Below are 21,443 nucleotides of genomic sequence, written 5' to 3' on the forward strand. Positions count from 1 at the left end.
AATAAATTTTACTGCTTTTCCCCAGTAGTTGACAAGTATTGAAGTCTATTTTGGTCATGACTTTCATGATGTGGGATTTTGTTTTTTTGTTGGCTTTTTTATTTTTGTTTGATCAAGGGCGCCTGGGTGGCTCAGTCGTTAGGCATCTGCCTTTGGCTCGGGTTGTGGTCCCGGGGTCCTGGGGTCGAGCCCCCGCATGGGGCTCCCTGCTCGGCGGGAGGCCTGCTTCTCCCTCTCCTACTCCCCCTGCTTATGTTCCCTTTCTCGCTGTCTCTCTCTCTGTCAAACAAAACAAAACAAAAAAAACCTTTAAAAAAATTAAAAAAAAAAAGAAGTAAAGACTGGTTAGAAATTGTTTGTATGATTAGAAAGAAAGACTTTTTTAATGAAAAGAATAAAGAGCAATTTGGGGATTTTTTTTTTTAACCTCTCTTGGTATGTAAACTGAATTCCTGTGTTAAGTTGGGTGTAATATGGTCCCAAAAGAAGTTGTGAAGTGAGTTAAATACATTTGATAAACACTTCGTGGTAACAAACTGACTTTTAGCTTTGAAATTTATAGTTTGTTTTTGTTTTAATTAAGAATTACCAGTCTTAGAAGCCTATTAGTAAAAGTAAAGAAGAAATATGGGTAGGCATAGATAGAATTAGTGAAATGCTACCCATTATCTGAATTGTGCATTTCGTGTATTGAGATACCAAGTGATGTGCAGGATGTGAACCTTTGTATTTTGTGTATCTCTATATATGTATGGTTTCCACTCTTATTAAGCTGTAGCTGAGGATATCTTCTAGTTGACTTTGGCTCCTTTTTATTTTTATTTTTTTAAGATTTTATTTATTTATTTGACAGAGAGACAGCGAGAGAGGGAACACAAGCAAGGGGAGTGAGAGAGGGAGAAGCAGGCTTCCCGTGGAGCAGGAAGCCCAATGCAGGGAGCCTGATGTGGGACTCAATCCCAGGCCCCTGGGATCATGACCTGAGCCGAAGGCAGACGCTTAACGACTGAGCCACCCAGGCACCCCAACTCTGGCTCCTTTTTAGTAGCATATTTAATTGAGTCAACATTTTAGAAATTAGAATTTAAAATTCAGCATTTAAATTCCTGTTTTGACATGTACTCGCCTCCGGCCAGGATGGCAGCTATTCTTTCAGATGAAGATTGGTGGTTGGGAAGATGGTGATAGCTGCAGAAACTGGCGTCTGGATGGAGCTTCCAACAGCACTCTAGACTCTACTGGTGTAGTGCAAATCTAACCATGGCCAGTGTTCCAAAAAGCCTGTTTTGTCACTAATGATGTAATTACTGGGCCAGATATAGCTAACACACGTCTTGTTTAATCCTACGTAGTTCAGCTTTAAACTAACCTACTGCAACGATTTTCACAGCCTTTAGCCCCTTGTTCTAAAGAAATCTTTCATAAGGTGTGTAAGCAAACAACAGTTACTGTGGTGAGTAGTTTTGGCTGAAGCCACTTTGGGCAGTAGGGGTGCACTCGGGCTTACAGATTGTTTCTGGGAAGAAGTTTCTCCTCAGATGAATTGGAGGGATGAGGAGGATGGTGGTTTCATGAAGAGCTTCCTTTAGTAGTGAATAACTTAATAAACTTGTGTTTACTGTTTAAATAGATTTTTAAAATTCCTGATATCAAAAGGGAGCTCTTTTTATCTTAATATAATTTACTCTAATATAACCAACAGGGTTCCAAGGTTAATAGGATTAGCTTGTGGCTCCTTTTGTATTGAACTGTTCTTTTACTTTGCTTCCCAACTTTATTTTCCGTGCCACTTAGTCGTGGCCGTTGGGCATGCCCAGTAAGGAACCAGGGTAAGCTTTGAGAGTCATAGCTTCTTTTCACCAAAAGCCTTGATCTTCCAGAGCTGGAAACAGACACTACTCTAGGAACACCCTCTTGCGCACATACCTAGCACCTCCTCCACGCTCCCCCCCACCCCCCCGGACTTCTACCCTGAATACCTGCTACTAACACCCGCTAATTCACCAAGCAGGAGCTTTTGCGGAGAAACTTAGGCTAGAAGTGTGTGGCCAACCAGGGTAACTGCAGCCTTCCCTTCTGGGAACTTCCACGGATATTAATACAGGTGCTTTGCCTATATATTGATCTGACTGCATCAATTCTGAGAGCTCAGAGTTCTCAGAGCTGTAGAAATGGGGCAGTATTAAATTGCCTGAGTTTGCGAATCATTTAAATGAAGATGACGGTTTTAAGGATCGACTGAAACTCTTAAGTGTTCATCATAGTGCCTGTGGCACATATGTAAACAGCACATGGCAGTTGTTAGGATTCCACACTTTGCTGTGCACTCTTGGCAGCCCCCTCCCTGTGAACAATGGGAGAGGTTGGCTGATCTTGCCATATGAATCTTTACACACCTTTACGGTGAACTGCAAATTCCATTAAGAGAGGGAAAGCATTATGTGTTCAGCGGTATCTGAGAGTCTGTATCAATGACTCTAACCAATCCAGTGAGGTAGACCTTACCCCATTGCACATACGAAGAAACCAAGGCTTAGAAAGGCAGTTGTGTGCTTGATTAACAGGAAAACAGCAAGCTTTGAGGGCAGGTTACCTTAGTGGTTAATCAGCATTCAACGTGGACTATGATTTCAAAGCCCTCTTCGCTAGAAACTGCCCCCTGCCGAAAGTTCACCATTAGAATTTCCTATCTAGTTCTTAGCTCAGTGAAAATGTTACAAATTATAGTAGGTAACACCTATTTGTGTTTCCTAAGAACTTATTTAACAAATAAGGAAATTAGTTTGCTTTTTTATTGTTATATAAATAACAACCATAGTTGAATGTCAATGCCATTATGACTGTATTCCCAGTTTACTTGGGTCAGATATAATCAAGGCGAAATGAAATGTGGTTTATATTCACACAGTTGCAAAAACAGGCCAATTAGCTCACTTGATTGGATCATTGTTCCAATGAGGCCAAGGTCACAGGTTTTGTGCATGTGCAGACCACGGCTGTACCCAGAGACCCTCCTGCACAACCTGTGTCCCTGACCTTGTCCGGTTATCTTCTGAATGTGTGTCTTTAGAATCTGATTGAGAGTATAAATGACACAGAAAAAATCATTTCCAGGCCTAGGAAATTCAAAAGACATACTCTAAGTTGGTGGTATATTGAGGTAAATCATTATGGTTTCTTACTGTTATATCAATTTTGGCTCATTAATAAGATATTAACTTCTTCTGCCCCAAATCAGTTTCATTTGTTAAAATAGTCAATTCTTAATTTATACATCAAGGCAGTTTCCAAACCTGTCGATTATTCCTAAATAAAACCAGTGCTTACCTACTTTATGGAGAAAAATGGCATCATTAGATATATTGGCTTAAGAAATAAATTTTTAAAAAGTTTTTTGACTTTTTAGTGGTAAATGAAGATATATGTAAGGCTACAGATATATTTCACTTCATTTAAGTTTAAAGTACATAAGAATATAGGTGCTTTTTATTTCTTTTTGAAGCTTCACAGCACATCTGAACCTCATAACTGCCAATCTGTCTTGATTAGAAGGAACCCTCGTGGAGTAAGATAATTACATGGGTCATCATTTTTAAGACTTTTCCATGGACTGCTTTCAGTGGGAGATGGGAAAATTATTAAGACTGCTTTCGTCATTCGTTTTCTCTATATAACCAACGAGCCAGAAATAATGTGCTGGTTCAGAAGAATGAAAGGTCAGTTTAAAATGCCAGCACCTATTGTTTACTGTAGAAAGTAAGGCTGGCAGACCACTGCAAACACCGTGAGCTATCGGATTGCCAGGAAGGGGAGGGAGGGCCTTACCGCACCATCAGATTGGAGAAACATTGCCGCTGTTAATGGTTTTCATACTCCAGTTCATTACAACTCCAGTCTGGCAAAATTTTTCAAAGTTTTCAAAGTTACCCAGAATCACTTTGATCAAACATCTTCAGGGAATGAGAGTGAAACTGTCCCTGACGGCAGGTCAGATAAGATCACCATGGGGAGGAACTCTAGGGCAGCGAGGAGCAGCGGGGGAGGATGCCTGCCCTTCAGCACATGCACAAGGAGCCAGACGGGCTGCTCCAGCCAGCATCCTTGCGCATCCTCAGATGATGATGAGACGAGCTCGGGAGCGAGATCCTCCTCACAGTTAAACCAGCAGATCACTGGCAAACACACTTGTGGGAGGAAAGATTAGAAAACACCTCCACGGGGCGCCTGGGTGGCTCAGTTGGTTAAGCGACTGCCTTCGGCTCAGGTCATGATCCTGGAGTCCAGGGATCGAGTCTCGCATCGGGCTCCCTGCTCAGCGGGGGGTCTGCTTCTCCCTCTGACCCTCCCCCTTCTCATGCTCTCTGTCTCTCATTCTCTCTCTCGCAAATAAAAAATCTTAAAAAAAATAAATAAAATATTAAAAAAAAAACAAAAAGAAAACACCTCCACGAAGCATTCGTCTGTTTAGCACAGTAGAGGATCGAGCTCTTTAGCACTGCCCAGAATACTAGTCCTGGGGACTGGGAGTCACCCCGCAGGTGACTGGCAGTTTTCAACGCACCCGATATTTAGTGAGCTGGTTTCCTAGCTATTCTCAGAGGTGATGCTGAGACCACTACAGGGGACGAGAGGGAGGCAAATGGCAGGGCTCCGGGCCTGGTGCCCCCGTGCCCAAACTTCACTTTTATGTGGCTTATGTATGGGGATTTTTATGTGGAAAACATCTTTCAAAAGAGATACACCTTTTACAAAACTTAACAGTACTGAAGTATTCCCATCTTTTTTTTTTTTTTTTTAAGATTTTATTTATCAGAGACAGAGAGTGAGAGAGCACAAGCAGGGGGGAAGCGGCAGGCAGAGGGAGAAGCAGGCTCCCTGCTGAGCAAGGATCCCAAGGCTGGGCTCGATCCCAGCACCCTGAGATCATGACCTGAGCCGAAGGCAGACGCTTAGCCTACCGAGCCACCCAGGCACCCGAAGTATTCCAATCTTTTAATACAAACCCTTATGAGTAGCATTCCAATCTTTTTGAGATTTTAAAAATTGGAATGACGGTTGTAACCATCAGCCATCACAGCCATTGTGACTGCCCGAGAATCAGTAGTCGCAGCAGAGCATGTCTTCCAATGGCTTAAAAATCTTACCTGATATCCACCTGTCTTATTCTATGTGGACTTTCTAATTGTGTGTGTTTGGGACAACTGGGAGTTTGACATTCTTTCAAGATTTGATTGCTAAAAACCATTAGTTTTAATTTCCTACGTTACTGCTTCATTGTGCACACTTTGCCTGGTAAGACGGGGAATAGATGAAGTTTGTAGAAGTGCTCACTGAGCCAAAATGGAAATTGGAAACTGCCCCTAAACCTTTTAAAATGAAAAGTCCTCAAGAGAAAAACATATCAGACCTAAACATTACTTAGGCAGGGCCCATGATAGATGTAAATCACAGACTTCCTTTTTCTCCTGCCACAAATGTCAGAAATGCTTGGCATCTGAGTGTAATGCATTTTTCCCCCCTTTCTGAACAGCTCAACTTGGAAAGATCAGCATATCCCTTTGGGAAAAAAATCTTTTCTTATAAATTGGAATGTTTGCACACATAACTGTAGGAAATATTTAACATTTGCTTTGATGGGACAGCAATTTATTCAATAGGGTGGAATTGTTCTTCTTTTTCCATTTTCCTGCCTATTTGTACATCACAGGCACACAAATTACTGAATGCAACTTTGAGTGCTTCTATGAGATCAGATCATCCTGTCCACAAAACCAGCCAACGCCTTGAGCTTCCGAAAGGCAAGCTATGTTCCATCTTTTATTTGCTCCAAGGGACTCATCTGTGAGAGGCTGCTCTGAATAAAAGCAGTAATTTTCCACAGACTATACATACTGAAACCCTGAAGAAGGAGGAGGAAGGGCGGGGAGGCTGAGGGTGAGGAAAAGAAAAACAGAACAACAGGTCCAGGATCTCCTGCTTCACCTTTGCACACGTTTGTTTCAGTGTGGAAAGGACACTCAGTGTCCAATGTTTCAGATGAGGTCATTTTGTTTGCATCTTCTGGTTTACTGAAAGAGGGTTACAGATCATTATGACAAAGCAAGTCACTGTTCGTGATCAGCTGCCTCTAATTTGATAATCAACATAAATATTTGTGGTTCATGGAGAATTCTTCTTCACCAGAGCCCATCTTTCCATCCATCTTGAACTGTTGAAGAACAGCTCCGAGTTTGTGTGTTATATTCATTTCTGGAGCAATAGGGGATCCCGAAAACAAGCTTATATTTTTTCTTAAGGTAAAAATGCTTTAATTTTGCAACGACCAAAAATAGACACAAGGAGGGACTGTAAGGAAGATAACGGCATTGAGGTATTGGTCGAGGCTGGGGCTGGACTACAGGAAGGGACCTGAGTCAGCGCGGCTCATTATTTTGGGACATTTCCGATTATTCATCTCCAGAAAGAGTTTCCCTTCCATTTCAGCCAAATTGCTCTACAGTGTGCTAAGGGGCCATGTGTGTCCTGAGGCACCTGTGTACTCCAGGAGAAGAAACGCCCTATCAAACCACCTCTTTCCACACCTATATCCTCGTACCCGACGGACGTCCCATCCCTTCTCATCTTCCCAAGCGCTTTCCTCCCTCCATGAATCCTTCCTTCCCTGGGTTAGTAATTTCTTTTTCTCCATTGCTCAACTACAAAAGCACACAGACACGTTCTATCCCCTCTCCATATTGAAAAATAAACACTTGTAACTCATATTCCCTTATAATTACCACCCACGTCCCTGCTCCCTTTCAGTAAAACTTAAACAAAAATTAACAGTACACATTGATTTCTACTTTTCCTCCTCCATTCACTCTCTAACCCACTTCAACTGGCTTCCATCTCCACTTCTCCAAAGGAAGGATCTTGACAGTCGCTAAGACTTCGTCAAAGCCAGTGGGCATGTATCTGTTCTTGTGTTACTCAGCTTCTTGGATTTCCACACAGTTGACCACTCCACTCTTAAATCACTGCCCTCTCTTGGTTTTCACAATACCACCTTCTCCTGGTTCTTCTCCTACCTTTGGACTGACTCTTCCCAGCTTGTTTTGTTGGTTCTCTATCCTCTATCTCTATCTGAATGTGGATGTGCCCTAGGTCCGTCTTTGGCTTTCTTCTCTTCTTTCTACTCTCTGGATGATTTCATCCAATTCGTGGTTTTAAATAGTATATAAACGCTGAAGAACCTCAATTTTATGACTCTAGCTCTGACAATGCCTGTGGTTTTCACATTCATATATGCAATTACTCGACATTTCCACATAGATATTCACTTGACATCTCAAAATTATTCTCCTAAACGTGTTTCCCTTTCCATTCTCAGTAAATGGCACCACCATTGACCCAGGTGCTCAAGTAAAAACCTGAGAGTCATCCTTAATTTCTCTCTTCCTTTAACTCTACCGCATCACCTCCCCACATCCAATCTCTCCACAAATCACCTCAGTTTGGTCTTCAAGTTGTATCTTTATTCAACTTTAATCTCTAGGTCCACCTCCACGTCCATGTTGTCATAATCACTCATCCAGACTATTACAGTGGTCTCCCTGCACCCACTCCTTCCTGCTTACGATACATCCTACACACGGCAGCCATAATTAAAAAAAAAAAAAAAAAAAGCAGATCGTATCATTGTCCTGTTTAAAGTCCATTCACATTTCTCATTGCACTAGGGATCAATTCAGACCAACCCTACCGTGGTTTACATGGCCCCATATGGACTAGCCTCTTGTGGGCTTCTCCAGTAGCCCGCCTCCCACACTTCTTACTCCGCTCTAGCCACCCTGGCCTCCTTGTTGCCCTGGTCACATGTCCCATCCTTTTCTGACTCAGGGCCTTTGCATCTGTTCTTTTTGCAACATTTTACCCCGGTATCTTCACATACCTGGCTCTTTTTAATCCATTAGTACTAGTGTTATTTATTCTTCAGAGATTTGTTCCTTACCTTTACCCCTGTCACTCTTGTTCAAAACACTTTATTTGCTTGGAAGTACTTACCTTCATCTAAAATGATCTTCTTCATTTGTAGGCATGTTCTGGGGCTTTTACAGACAGAACCTAAGCTCCCTGAGGGCAGAAGCCTTGTCTCCCTCCTTTAGTATTGATGGCTGATCTGGTAAAGTGCCTAGCACCCAGTAAGTATTTGTTGGATGAATTAATTCATTCAAAGGCTATTTTTAGAACCCCTACTATGTGCCACATACTGTTCTAAGTTCTTGATATACATCTGTGAACAAAACAGGACACAGATCCTACCCTCAGAAACCTAATACTTTAGTGGGAGAGATGGGCAATAATCAAGACAAGTAAATCAAGTAAAAATACAGTATGTTTAAAAGTGGTAAGTGCTAGAGAAGGAGAGTTTCTGGGTGCAAACTTAGGATAGTCTCGTCTCTTTTTCCCTTTACAGTGGAAAAAACATTTGCTTTGCAGACACTTGAAATCCTGGCTTCTAAGGTAAACCATGGAATTGTGAGTGGTTTACCTCTTTGGGGTTTAGCTCCCTTATCTGTAAAATAGAATAATACCCACCTCACAAATTTGATGTGAGGAATAAATAAGGTAATATACATCAAATATTATCTCGTCCTTCCCAGCCACCCACCCTCACCCTATTATTCCAAGGGGACGAAGCACACGGTATTAGCATGTTCTCCCTCTCTGTAACCTTAATATGCAACCCAACTTTTTTTGCAAATACTCAACACATCCTTAGCGCATAAACATATGAACAAACAAGTGTATGGGTAATTTCAGAGCAAACAATCAAAGCTACTTTTATTCAGAAGCAATGCTTTTTTAAAGACAGTAGGAAACCCTCCCGTTTCTTTAATAATTTTCCCCTTCTCATTTCTTAAGTTAATTCCATTTTTATAGACCCCTATTGACAAAGAAGAAAGGATCTATCCATTTAGTCTTTCTTACCATATACAGGAGTAAAACTAAACAGATAATTATTTTATAGGAGGATAAAACATTTATTTAAATGGAAACACTAATCTTTATTTTCATCATGCTGAAGTGTGTTGTGGTTACAATTTCCAATAGAACGCTATATAATAAGCAAAAAATAAGTTAATACATAGTAAACTTACATACAGTTTCATCAATTAACAGGTTTAGGAACAAACAAGCCATTTTCCGACTCTGGAGCTACATTTAGTAAAAAACTGCGAACACTCAAACCTTATCAACCCCAAGTAAGACACTAAGGAGCTATTCAAGACTTCTTCAAACCAATTACACGAATACAGTTTTATTTTTGGTTACAGTCCCCTGCTGTGCACAAGACCACTGGAATGCTGTAACAATTACACGTTTTAAAAGGGCACAAAGCAAAGCAAGGAGCTAACATGCCAGCCTTACAGAAGCTGTCCTGAAAGTGCAAACTCTGCATTTTCTCTTCCTGAACCACTAGGATAAGCACGGGTACCTCGGACGACACGGCAGGGTCAGGAGCATGCTTTCTCTACCACTGGTGGGACATTTAACTTGAACCACGTCTCCATGCCTTTGAAGATACCTCCAGTTTTAAACAGTGAACAGGTGTCAACTAAATATAGTGCAAATCAAATACCGAGGAGCAAAACGACAGACTAGAGACCGCCCCAGGTCGACCCGCTGTCTCCCCGCCGGGCAGCACGCCCCACGGGACAACTTGTCTTCAGGTTTTGCCGCGGGAGGCGCTGCGGCGGAGCGAATGCAGGGCGACCACACAGCAGCCCCGCAGCAGCGCGCCGATGTTGTAGACGGGATCGGTCGCCCCTCTCTGAGTACTGAATGCCCACAGAACCGTGGGCACCACCGGGGCAGCCACGGCCAGGAGATCCACCAGGAAGCTGCTGCTCCAGTACTGCCTCCCGACGGCCCCCCGGGGCGGCGGGCGGACGCCGTCCAGTCTCTCCTCCGTGGAGCCTGCAAAATCCAGCTCTCTCATGAGGCGGTTTGCAGGGGCTTCCGGACCCCCCGCGGCGGACGGGGTCTCCCCGGGAGACAAAAGGATGGCGGAGTTGGGATTTCTTGGCGTTAGATCAACCGGGAATGCAGAGATGCACTCGGGGAAGCTTTGTGTCGAGTCAGCCCCGGGCTCATCAGGGGAGGCTGAGCCCGAGGGACAGGGGTCCTGGAGCTTGAGCACATGCCGAATGAGCTCCGAGACCGCAGGGCTGTAGGGCACCACGTCGGTCTGCACGGCCCGCTCCACCAGCGCTCGGGCCGCTTCCTGGGCCCCGGCCAGGGGGAGGAGCCCGAGGGCCTGGGCCCCGGGGGCTGATCGAAGAAGCTCCGGGTCGGGGGCCTCGGCGGCGGCGGCGGCGGCCGTCACCATGCCATCAAACAGATCCGTGCCGTCGGCCATACCATCTCCCACCAGCAGCTCGCTGCCAGCCCCCTCCTCCATGCCCTGCGCCTCCAGAGACAGCCCATCCGCCATCTTGCCAAAAGGGGCGCTGGGGGGTAAGCTTTTCTCCGGGGAATCGCACGGGAAGTCCAGGCACAGTTCATCCCTCAGAGCGCCGCTGTGCGCCATCTCCATGCTCTGCAGCAGGGACTCCAACTTCTTGTTTTGGATGTTGATGTCCACAAAATACTTCTGAATGCCTTTATCTTTATCAGCCAAGCTGCTCCGCATCGTTTCGATGACCTGTCGGAGCTGTTTGATCTCTTTCCTGGCTTCCTTCAGGGCCAGCTGCGCTTCCACGCGGTGGCACTCTTCCTCAATCCAGTCCTCCCTCATGCGGGCCAGCTGGGACTTGAGCTCCGCGATCTCGCTTTCCCTGCGGCGAGAAGACACGCGCGGCTAAGGGCACGGCTCCTTCGACCGTGCAGACGGCCCTTCGGCCGCGCGGCCCAGAGCCCGTGCTCCTCCCCTTGAAACGCGGAGGCTAAATCACTTCGGAGTTGCCCCTCACACGTATTAGCCAGGAACTGCCCCCCTTAGTTGTAAAATAGCAAAAATGATAATAACTAGACTCAGAATCAAAAATGCGACTGTTTGTTTTCTTCCTGAGTGCTCACTATCTGCCAGGCAGCACGCTAAGTATAGGCATTATCCTCTGTTCAGTACTTAATATTTGAAATTTTGTTACGACATCGCATTAGAGCTTCTTTGCCTGCTTGTACATCCATAGCCTACCCTTTCCTATGTCTACGCTTTGTGGAAGGAAAGTTCCTTTCACTTTTAATTACCCATCACAGACAGAAGGCAGACGGGTTAAGTTATGGCCTGCATCATGTAATAATCTGAATTTTTTTTAAATTAGAAAATGCTGCATGTTGCAAAGACTGTGTGAAAAGTTGATTATTCTGTCTCTTCTCAAGGTAAGAGGATGTGGGATCCATCCTACACTGAAGAAAATCCATCCCACTGTTTTAGATCCTTCACGGGACCCTATCTCAAGATCTTTGTCGAAAAGTTCTTCCTGACATACCATTTCTTCATAGTCGATGTAAATACAAGTCCTCACATTCTCAGTGGATATGAAGACCAGGCAGTGAGGATCCTGATATATATGAAGGGATGGTGTCAGTTTTGCTTCTCTTAGTTTAGATCTGAGTGTTCTCCAGTTCAGTGCCTTCCCATGCTTCCCTGCCATGAGTGCTCAAACCCTCCCGTAGATTCTCAAATCATAAACAAAGACTTCCAGAAAGTAAGGTCTGACTCATGCTATCCTCACCCCGAGTTCACAGCTACCCTGGTCAGAGCTCTGTCCGCTATCCCAGAATGTTCCAGGGGAAAATCATTAAGCAGAAAATCTGGCCTGCCCCAAGATGTCAAAGGTCTTTTCTCTCCTAGATAAGATCTCACAAGCATGGGCTGTTTTTTGGTTTTTGTTTTTTTACTTTAACACTTAGCCAAGAATAATGAACCTCTTCCTTCAGCACAGAAATAGCTTGCAGGAATCACACAATACACACGGCCATCCACGCTCTCAGAGAGATAAACAGGGCTTAATAGGGCCCCCGTGTGTGACCCTTTCTGCTGGAAGTATGGGATTGTTCCTGTGAGTGTTCCTGCCATTTAAAAATAGCCACGCACACACCCAACACTTCATGTCAAAGCCATACACACCCAGAAAAAGTAGGCGGCCCGCTCTAACCTGAGAGGGTCCCCTGAACTCCTGAAACACCAAATCATGCAGGAATACGAAAGGGCTCTTTTGAAAGACCGGTTTAGGGAATTTGGCAAAAATTCAAGGAAATCATTTTTCTTCTTTTCTATTTCTCTAGAGTGTGGACTTGTATTTCACTTTATGGAAAAAGAAACCGCCCTAAATCAGGGTGAAAGGAGTGCAGGTTCACCTTTCATAAAGTCGGCGCTCAGATTCCTTCAGCTTGGTCTTCAGGTGCCTCACTGTGACCTCTTTCTGCTGCAGAGGAGTCAAATATTGCTCTGGATTTGGGGGCTTGACACCATGATTTTCACCACAGGACATGTACCTTCCAGAGCGCCTGAAATAATCCAAGCAATGAAATGTTACGTCTTCTGTAAAAAAAAAAAGTTAAGGCGAAGCTAACAGCTTGAGAAGGGATGGCGGCCGCGCGCTGGGGTCTTACAGCTCGAGAACGCGTGCTTCCCTTGGGAAGGGCGACTGGACTCTACCTGCCATCTCAGGACTGCGCATTACTTGGGAGACTGTGGGGAGGGTGTTTGTGGAGAGGGTGGAGACAGTGGAGAGGGAGAATTTTCTATGGCTTAGGAATGACCTCATACAAAATAATGCACAATTGTGCATGGGCCTGCCTGTGGGTTCAGAGTACAACACTGTTAGATCAGAGGACAATGAGCCGGGCGGGCGCAAGGGAAGGCCAGCAGCGAGACGTCCTGACTTCCCACACAATGTGCCACTGCCTAACATTCTGATTGTTAGGAGCTGGATTCAAAAGGTTCCGAGATCAATCCCCGCTGTGAGGGGGCCCATCTGGAGGAAAGTTTCCTTCTTCCAAAGCGAAAAGGCTACTCCACCGTCACCAGAGTGCCCTGGGTTCGAGAAAACGTCCTGAGCTGGAATGTCAGCCCCGCTCAGGCCTGGCCAAGTGCTGGGCATCCCTGCTGTACGAGGGCTGACAAACGAGAATGGCCACCCAGGAGGAGGAAGACTGAGGAAGGAGGGCTGGCAGCTTCCTCCCTGACTCTGGAGCCAGCCCAGGCCGCTACACTCGCCCTGCTCCCCCATGAGCCTGCGCTCCATCCAAGATGGCCTGTGTCCAGCTCCCAACCTTCTAGTGCTCCTATTGGGCCCCCTTGGTTGCATAGGTCCTTTTTTCCAGAACCTCCCGCCCTTCCCCGCCCCCCACCGCCCCGGGACCAATAATTCCTTGCTTGACCTTCAGATTTTGTTTCAATGTCATTTCCTCACAGAGGCCTCCTCTGATCCCTCCAGACTGAGCTGGATCCCCTCCTGACCTCTTAAATATACATACAGCAACAGGTACTCGCAGAATAACCTGAAATGTGTTTTTGTCATTAGACGAGCAATGTCTTTGGTATCCTCCGGGCAGTAAGCACAGGGACCCTCTCTGCCGTTCACTGTCCCATTCCCAGTGCTCTACACGGTGCCTGGCACAACGTGGTACTCAACACATATCTGATGTTTGAATGAACGGTGAACATGAGAGTGAGTCTTTCCTGTTCTGAGGGAAAGGTGTAGGTCCCTCCTACTGCCCTGTGCCACTTTTCCTCCCTGGCCAGTCACTCCTCGGACTGCCGAGCCTTAGCAGAAACTGCTTTGTGTTCTTTCTGCAGCTGCCCTTGAAGGATTCGCTGAGTGCAGGAAAGGAAAGAGAAGTGACTTACTACAGAGTAAGGCAGGCGCTCGAGAGTTGCATACCTTTTTTTTTTTTTTTTTTTTTTAAGTGTTTGAAAGAAAACTTACCGAGGAGGGCAAACTCTGAACTGGGAGCTGGAGATGAGCGGCACTCACCTCATGACTGGGCTGCCGTCGCTTCCTTTGTAGGAGCCGGAGTTGCTACTACTTGGGGAGGAAGGCGCGTAACTGGGATGGATGTTAACGGGACTCAGCTGATTCCTGCACAGCATGGACAGAAAGTCCTTCTCCCGTGGGGAGGGTGGGCTGTTGCCAGACTTGTATGACGAAGCTCCATTACTCCGCCCATGGGGACCTCGGCTGGGAGAAAAGCATGTAAAATGTTCACATGCTTGGGGCGACCAGGGCTCAAATGCTAATACTTGGCTCCGGCGTAAGGCTAGTTACAACTAAGGAAAGCCAATGTACAGAGTTGAAAGGGCAACATAATTACTTAGTGCAAACTGTCCTTACCAGCAGCCATCTTCCCACCTGCCTGAGATTTCTTTCCTCTGCCATGAGCACAGGCAGCCTCACCCTCTGCCGTTCGTGCACATGGTTTCTGACCATAAAGCTGGTTTTGGATTAATCTCAATGCTTGTTAAGAGCTCAACCCACATTGATTTGGTTGAGGTTCCCTTTGAAGGCTGTTCCAGTACACTTGTTTCAGCTTAAACATGTTTGGGTTCGGTTCATGTTGGGGTCAGAAAACTAGGATGGTTCATTTGGAGTATGAGGAAAAAGGGGTTGTTGCCCACAAAGGAGGAAGAGAAAAGAGGACAGATGAACATAACAAATGTCTCAAGCCTATAGTTTTAACCACCTCTTTTCTTTCCTTTTCTTTCCATGCTCCAATGACTGAACACAACCTTAATCATTTAACTGCTGAAATGTTGTAACAGCCCTCTCCTGGCTCCCTGGCCTGTCATCTTGCCCCCTCAGCAAGGAGGCTGATTTTCTGGCTGGAGTGGCCTTTCTAAAATGAAACCGGATATCACTGTCTTCAAAGCCATTCAATGGCTCCCCAGTGCCTCATGAGGTCCAATCCCACCTCCCAATCCAACCCATCCTTTACCACTCCTCCCTCTGTATTCCAGAATTCCAAACAACTTACAGTTTCCTGATGACTCACGCTCTCCAGCACCTTTATGTTTTTGAACTTATAATTTTCTCTGCCTAGAACATCCTCCTGCTCCCCACCCTAAGCCTTGGGATATTTCCAACTTCGAGACCAATGGGAGCCTACTCCAAGCAGCCTTCTCTGGCTTCTTCCTTCTCTAGGCTTGTGTGCATGTGGCTCCTCGGTGGTCCCTAGTACTCTCTGCAAAAGTCCATTCTGGAATTTATCTCGTGGCATCACAACCCCACACTGTGTGTCCTTCCTGCCAGATGAGGGCATTTCCAGGGCAGGAGCACAGTCTGTTCTGTCCCCACTGCTTCCTGGCACATGCTGGGAGCTCCCGAAACGATGACTAAATGGATAAACTGGGTCTGAGCCCTGGCACCACCACTTACTAGGAACTTAGGCAAGTAAGCTACTTAATACACAGGGACCCGTAATAACCTTTCTTGTCTTCCTCACAGAGTTGATATGAATCAAAGAATGCATGTGAGTGCATCTGATAAGATGTGAAAGGCAATTCAGCTGTAGGATATTATTACAGGATCAACTGGTTTGGGCTTCCCTATCCATCTAGGTCCCGAGATTTGACACCCACTATGTAAGGAAGCCACCTGAGAATGTTGAAATTACTTAAATAGGATAAAAGTTCGGTGTCAGGAATATTTCTTGATGACATTACAAGAAAATAAAAGAGAACAAGATACGTGTCATACAGAAACACTGCTTTTTGACCATCCCCTCTTCGCAATTTCGATGACAGCTGCATCCGACAGACAATCTCAAGGAGAAACGCATGCAAATGTGAGCGTGCGTGTGGTATAGATGTACTTGGCTCCGAAACCACACTCACTTAAAACCAAATGCAATTTCAACTAGCTGTCAACCCAGGAAATCACATATAAATGAAACATCACCAAATTCTAAAGTTAAAAAGTTCTTTCCTTTTGAAGTCACCCAGATAGACTCTGCCTCCTTTTTGTGAGAAGGGGACACTTTATATGGAACAGATGGGCTGATGGCTTTGTGACAGACCAACTCCAGCAGCCAGTGGTGCTGGGCTGAGCAGCAGAAAAGAACACGGGCTCTGGCTTCGATCTGCTTCTCCACACTTCACTTCTGAGCCTACTCCAGCCGGCCTCCCTATTTCTGAATGTGACAGTGAGACGTATGCAGGGTTAACCACCACAAGTCAGGACGGAGAGTAAAGAGCTAGCCCTGAGTTTGACCTGGGCAATTCTCTTCTGAGTCGACCTTCACCAACGACCTTCTGAGACCCCAGCCCTGTTCCAGATGCTTTAGGGGCACATACTTCATTTTGACCATCATGCTATAAAGCTGGTACAATTATTACCTCTCATTTACATTACGTGGACTAGTCAGTTATGTGACGTAACTGAGGTTCAGGGAAAAATCTGGTCCAAGAACACACAGCCGAACGAAGATCTAAATACAGAGGTTTTAATTCTACAGAAATGTCTCCTTCCTACTTTACACAAATAGGAGATATTATTCGGGGCTTGTAAACAGGTATGTTAGGTGCTGGCTATGGATGTGGTTATTACCTGAAGAATTCACCACTGACTTTTACTGCAGTGCAGTCACTAAGATACAAATGAAATTAGATGGGTATTTTGAAGAACTCATCTGCTATACTGAATAAAGCAAAATCTCTTCAAGTATTAAACATTACTAAAGTACAGTCAAATCTTCAAATATATTTCAGGAAATGAGTGGTTAGACCATAATAACTGACTTTTAAAAAAGAAACTACATGCTTAAAAGTATCAGTCCTGTTCCTTACATTGAGTTCAGTTCGAATGCTAGCACATAGGGGTAAAAAGTCATTGCAAAACATTTTCAAGAAGAGGCCAGGGTTCCATGTTTGCCGTGGCCATGGCCAGGCAAACCCCATGCTACCTTCCTCAGCCCACCCTAAACCCCTTGGTCTGGTGGACAAGAAGAATGCAGTCCACAAAGAAGAGACAGAATTCTGCTGACCCTGTCCCTTCCTGCACACTTGAACACAGTAAATGGAAATGAAGAGAAAGAGAAGGGAACCTTACAAGGGGTCCAGGTGAATTTCTATCCGCCCCCCTCCCCCGCCCCCGACGTTGTCCTTTACTTCAAGGCAACATTACTATCATTGTCATCACCATGATTACTGTTATGGGCTCAATCGTGCCCCCCCCCCAATTCATAATGTGGAAGTCCCAACCCCCAGTCCCTAAGAATGTGACTGTATTTGGAAACATGGCTTTTAAGAAAGGTAATTAAATCCAATTAAATCCTATTCCAATTTGACTAGTGTCCTTACAAGAAGAGGAAACGTGGACAGAGGCCCAGAGAAAGGTTCTGTTGTAGAAGCAGAGATAAGATGGCCATCACTAAGCCAAGGAGAGAGGCTTCCAAAGAAGCCAATCCTGCTGACACCTGGATCTTGGACTTCTAGCCTCCAGAATTGTGAGAAGGTGAATTCCTGCTGTGTGAGCCCCCCAGCCTGTGATATTTTGTGATGGCAGCCTGAGCAAACTAAGATGATCATCATCACCACCGTCATCATCTTCATTATTATGTCCATCGGTATTATTTTTATCAGTACTAATGAAAATATTCATTTATGACCCTTTTACAAAATTCTGGGCACCATGTTAAGCACTCATACATTAGCTCATTTAACTCAGTGAGGTGGATGACATTATAACCCCCATTTTCCAGAACAGTAAGGCTCGGGGCTCTGGCTCATGTACATAATAAGTAATGGAGGATAAACTCAAGCCCATGTCTGACTCCACATTCCAAATTTTTTTTTTCCTTCTCACTTCTATCTGCCCTTGGTCAGATTAGGATTTTAGTTTAAGAAAGAGAATTCCTCAGGGGTGCCTGGATGGCGCATTCGGTTAAGTGTCCAGCTCTTGGTTTTGGCTCAGGTCATGAACTCAGGGTATTGGGATTGAGCCCTCAGCTCAGTCTGGAGTCTGCTTAAGACTCTCCTTCCTCTGTCCCTCCCCCCTCTCTCTCTCTCTCTAAAATAAATAAATAAATCTTTAAAAAAGAGAGAGAGAATTCCTCAGAAATGTCAGCAGAGTTGGTCTTCTGTAAGAAGAGATCATTTGCAAATCTTTAAGTTTTGTTTTTAAAATCCAATCAAAAATATTCTCACCAACTCCACCTGTCATTTATTTTTCCCACCCCTTCACCAAATGTTCCTGCTCGCCTTCCTCCCAGGAGCTAATTCTCCACAGAGAAAATTCATTTATTATAGGAGGAGCAAGCCATTTAAAAGGATCAGAAGCTATTATACAGTTTGGCAAGGATACCCGACCCATCTCGAGGAGTCGCCCTCAATGCATCATCCTGTAGAACAAAAATTATGTGAAACGCCCGAGATATCCCATCACAGAAATCTACTGACTGTGCTCTGTGCCTGGGCCAGATTAAAAAAAAAAAAGTGAGGATAATGGATAGAACACTGCCAATTCCAATTTTCCATCTATTATGCATGTATCTGATTTGCACATAATTCTATTTAGCTATTTTATGTTTAACATCAATTTTTAGTCACTTGGAGAAACCACGGATTCCAGACTAGATGATTTTCTCTAAGTCACTCAGTATTGTTGACATTACCTTGGAATTTAACCACAAACACAAATCCTTTTGAGATGCTTAATAAAATTGGCTTCTTTGACAGGCCATTTCTTTTTTCTCTTGCTCTCTGTTCTTTGGTACTTGTACTATAGGTATGTGCCAATTTTCTTGAATGGGTTAGAAAAATGGTTTATTCTCAGAGCAAGCCACAACTGATTTACACAGAAAATGTTTATATTCATATTCTGTGATCCCAGAGGTACTTTATATCCAAAGTAGATTGTGTTTGGGGATAGAAAAACTGTGCTTTTTCATTGTGGACTTCACTCTTTTGTCACAGGTTTGTCTGGCTTCAGCTTTATTTTTAACAATAAAACTGTGCACTAGGGTGTCTCAGAGGTCCCTTTATAAACATCAGCTGAATGTTCTGCTTACTGAAGAGACATGGAAAATATTTGCTTGTTGAATCCTGGGAATCCAAGTTTTTAGAAACTCATCAGTTTTTCTCCATGAAGGGACCTTAAAAATTATGTGGTCCAACCCTCTTTTTACAAACTTGGACACTGTGGCCCAGGAAAGTCAAGTGATTTGCCCAAAATCTAAAGACAAATCATCCTCAGAGGTCTTGCTTCTCACTCCTTTGAATTGTTCGGGTCCCTGGCTCAGAGCTCACTGTATCACACACGTCTCCTGGAACCACCCCATCCAAAACATACCGTACATCCCATTACTCTCAATATCCTTTCTCTCTGTGCTTTTGAAAGTAATTATATTATGTATTTATTGTCTTTCTTTTCCTGCTAGAATGAATATAATTTCCACGAAGTTTTGTTTACTGCCATATCTCCAGAACCTCATAGTAGATGCTCAATAAATACCTGTTGAATGAATAAAGTCACGGATAGCAGGAGAGAATCCTGGGCTTACCACCTTTCCCATCAAATGTGAATGACAGCTTATGATTTCCCACAGTCCCTCTCTTCTCCCAACCCAAATCCATGGTGAACATCTGTTGATGCTTGCTAAGCTCCAAGCACTGACCCACACTTTATGCGTATTAGCTAATTTAATCCTAACAATAAACTCTCTGAAGTGGGTATGACTATAGCCCTATTTTAGAAATGAGGAAACTGAGGCACAGAGAAGTTAAGCAACTTGCTCAGGGCCACACAGCCTGTCGATGATAGAGCTGGCATTCACACCCAGGCAGCCGGGCTCTGGCATCCGCATCCGTAGCTATTCTGCTCTAATGCCTCCTATGGCCGTGGCCACCCGTCTATGAGCTTTATTCTCTTTTCACCCCTTCCCCAAGTGAATGCTGGGAGGAGTCAGGGCTCACTATCTCTTTCACGAGGATAAAAGGCAAACTCAGCTAGAGGAAAGAAATGGTGAAGTCAGAGGCTTCACGGCTAAGAGATGATAGATTCATGAAGGGGAGGCAGGTAGGAAGTGCAGACTGCTAGCCTGATACCAGGTGAGTACACAGGTGAGTGAGGGAAGGGGAAGGGAGAGAGGGATGACTGGCCACACAGCCAAGGACCGGATGAGAGAGGCCGGGCGGGCACACCCTGGCCAAGCGCTGTGAGCACCTTGGTAAGACAGTGAAAAGTTCCGATTGCAAATCATTACGAAAAGCAGAACCTGCTCACTGAATAATAACAAAATATGAACTGACAGACATCCAGGTGGTTCCGCAGAAGCATAGAGTACAGGTAAGTCACCTGTGTAAAGCCTCTGACTCATTACAGAGCAGGAAACGGTGCCTACTTGCGTGAAAAAGAGGACCGCTTGCTTCCCGCCGCAGACATATGGACCTCAGGGGCCGAAATGCTGCCCGTGCTGCTCGAGGAGCTAAAGTCCGCTTCACTACCTGAAAAACAAGGGGGGTGGGGGGAGAAAGGCATGAGGGAAAGGAACGTGACAACACGCTGGCCACTTCCCTGCCTGGCCGGGCCCCCCTTCCCGGCTCCCGCACGGGCACACCCTAGCTCAGCAAGTGGCAGGATTCCAGAGCCCCCTGGCTCTCAGCCCTGTCCTCAAAGCAAACAAGAGAAGGGGCGAGAACGACGACATCATTTCATAAACACAGCGCAGAAGCACAGCGAGGCTGATTTCATAAAGACCGATCCTCCGGCGGACAATCCACACGGGCCTCGGTGGGGGCAGAAGCGCGCGCCTCGCCCTGTGCGTCCGTGTCCGGGGCCCTCCCTCGGCGACAGGCGCGCGGCGACCCAAACTTCAGGCAGAAGGAAAGGCATGCTTGTCCGTCCCAAAGCCAGTCTTCCGGGAAAGCTTATCCTGGGGCTCCTGCAGTCGGCTCGCCGTGCTTGAATCTGGCCCGATAGGGACGGGAGAGAATCAGCCAGTGACAAGCGGGGGGGAAGAGCGCCTGGGCCCCAGGTAAGGGCTTGCACCCGCGCGGTCTGGTGAGCGGCTCTGACTGCGGCCGGTTTCTCTAGTAAGAACACAACCTTCACGAAGAGCCGGAACTGAACATTTCCAAACAGGCAGCGACAGAGATGGAAACTGCGGGTTATCCTGATATGTGACATTTTAGTTGCAGGGATGGGGAGGGAGGTTGTTCATTAGTTTACAAAAATCACATTACATTTTGAGTACAGACTACAGATTGTTATGTAATTAGAAACATGCTGTGTGGCAGAATAATTAATACAAATTCATTTCTAACAAAAAAATACATCGTTCTGAAATGGTAGTAACAGAACTATTCCATGGATTGCCTGGGGGAGTGAAGGAGTGTGGAAGAGGCCAAAGAGAACAAGTGGGAAGAAGGAAGAGAGGATTTTTTAAAAACGTAAAATTCCATATGCTTTTGGAAAACTAATCTAGGTATACGATTTTATTTGACCTTCTCTCCCAAC

The 21,443-nt window shown here is 45.2% G+C and overlaps 1 protein-coding gene across 6 annotated transcripts in view; it reads right to left on the reverse strand.

Moving 5' to 3' along the window:
- Positions 1-8,793: 8,793 nt before the first annotated feature.
- The window catches only part of SYBU (syntabulin), a 114,260-nt gene continuing 101,610 nt past the window's right edge, over positions 8,794-21,443 (reverse strand). For 5 of the 6 annotated variants that reach the window (XM_035011774.1, XM_035011776.1, XM_035011772.1 and 2 more), the window contains 4 exons: positions 20,329-20,431; positions 13,968-14,171; positions 12,346-12,495; positions 8,794-10,820 (listed from right to left, as the gene is read on the reverse strand). In XM_035011774.1, coding sequence (XP_034867665.1) covers positions 9,710-10,820; positions 12,346-12,495; positions 13,968-14,171; positions 20,329-20,431 — 1,568 coding nt within the window. In that variant the 3' untranslated portion in view covers positions 8,794-9,709. The remainder of the gene's footprint in view (positions 10,821-12,345; positions 12,496-13,967; positions 14,172-20,328; positions 20,432-21,443) is intronic. The other variant, XM_035011773.1, reaches the window with a different exon arrangement.

The sequence above is a fragment of the Mirounga leonina genome, unplaced genomic scaffold, assembly GCF_011800145.1.
Source record: "Mirounga leonina isolate KUSES-001 unplaced genomic scaffold, KU_Mleo_1.0 Mir_165, whole genome shotgun sequence".
NCBI lineage: Eukaryota > Metazoa > Chordata > Mammalia > Carnivora > Phocidae > Mirounga > Mirounga leonina.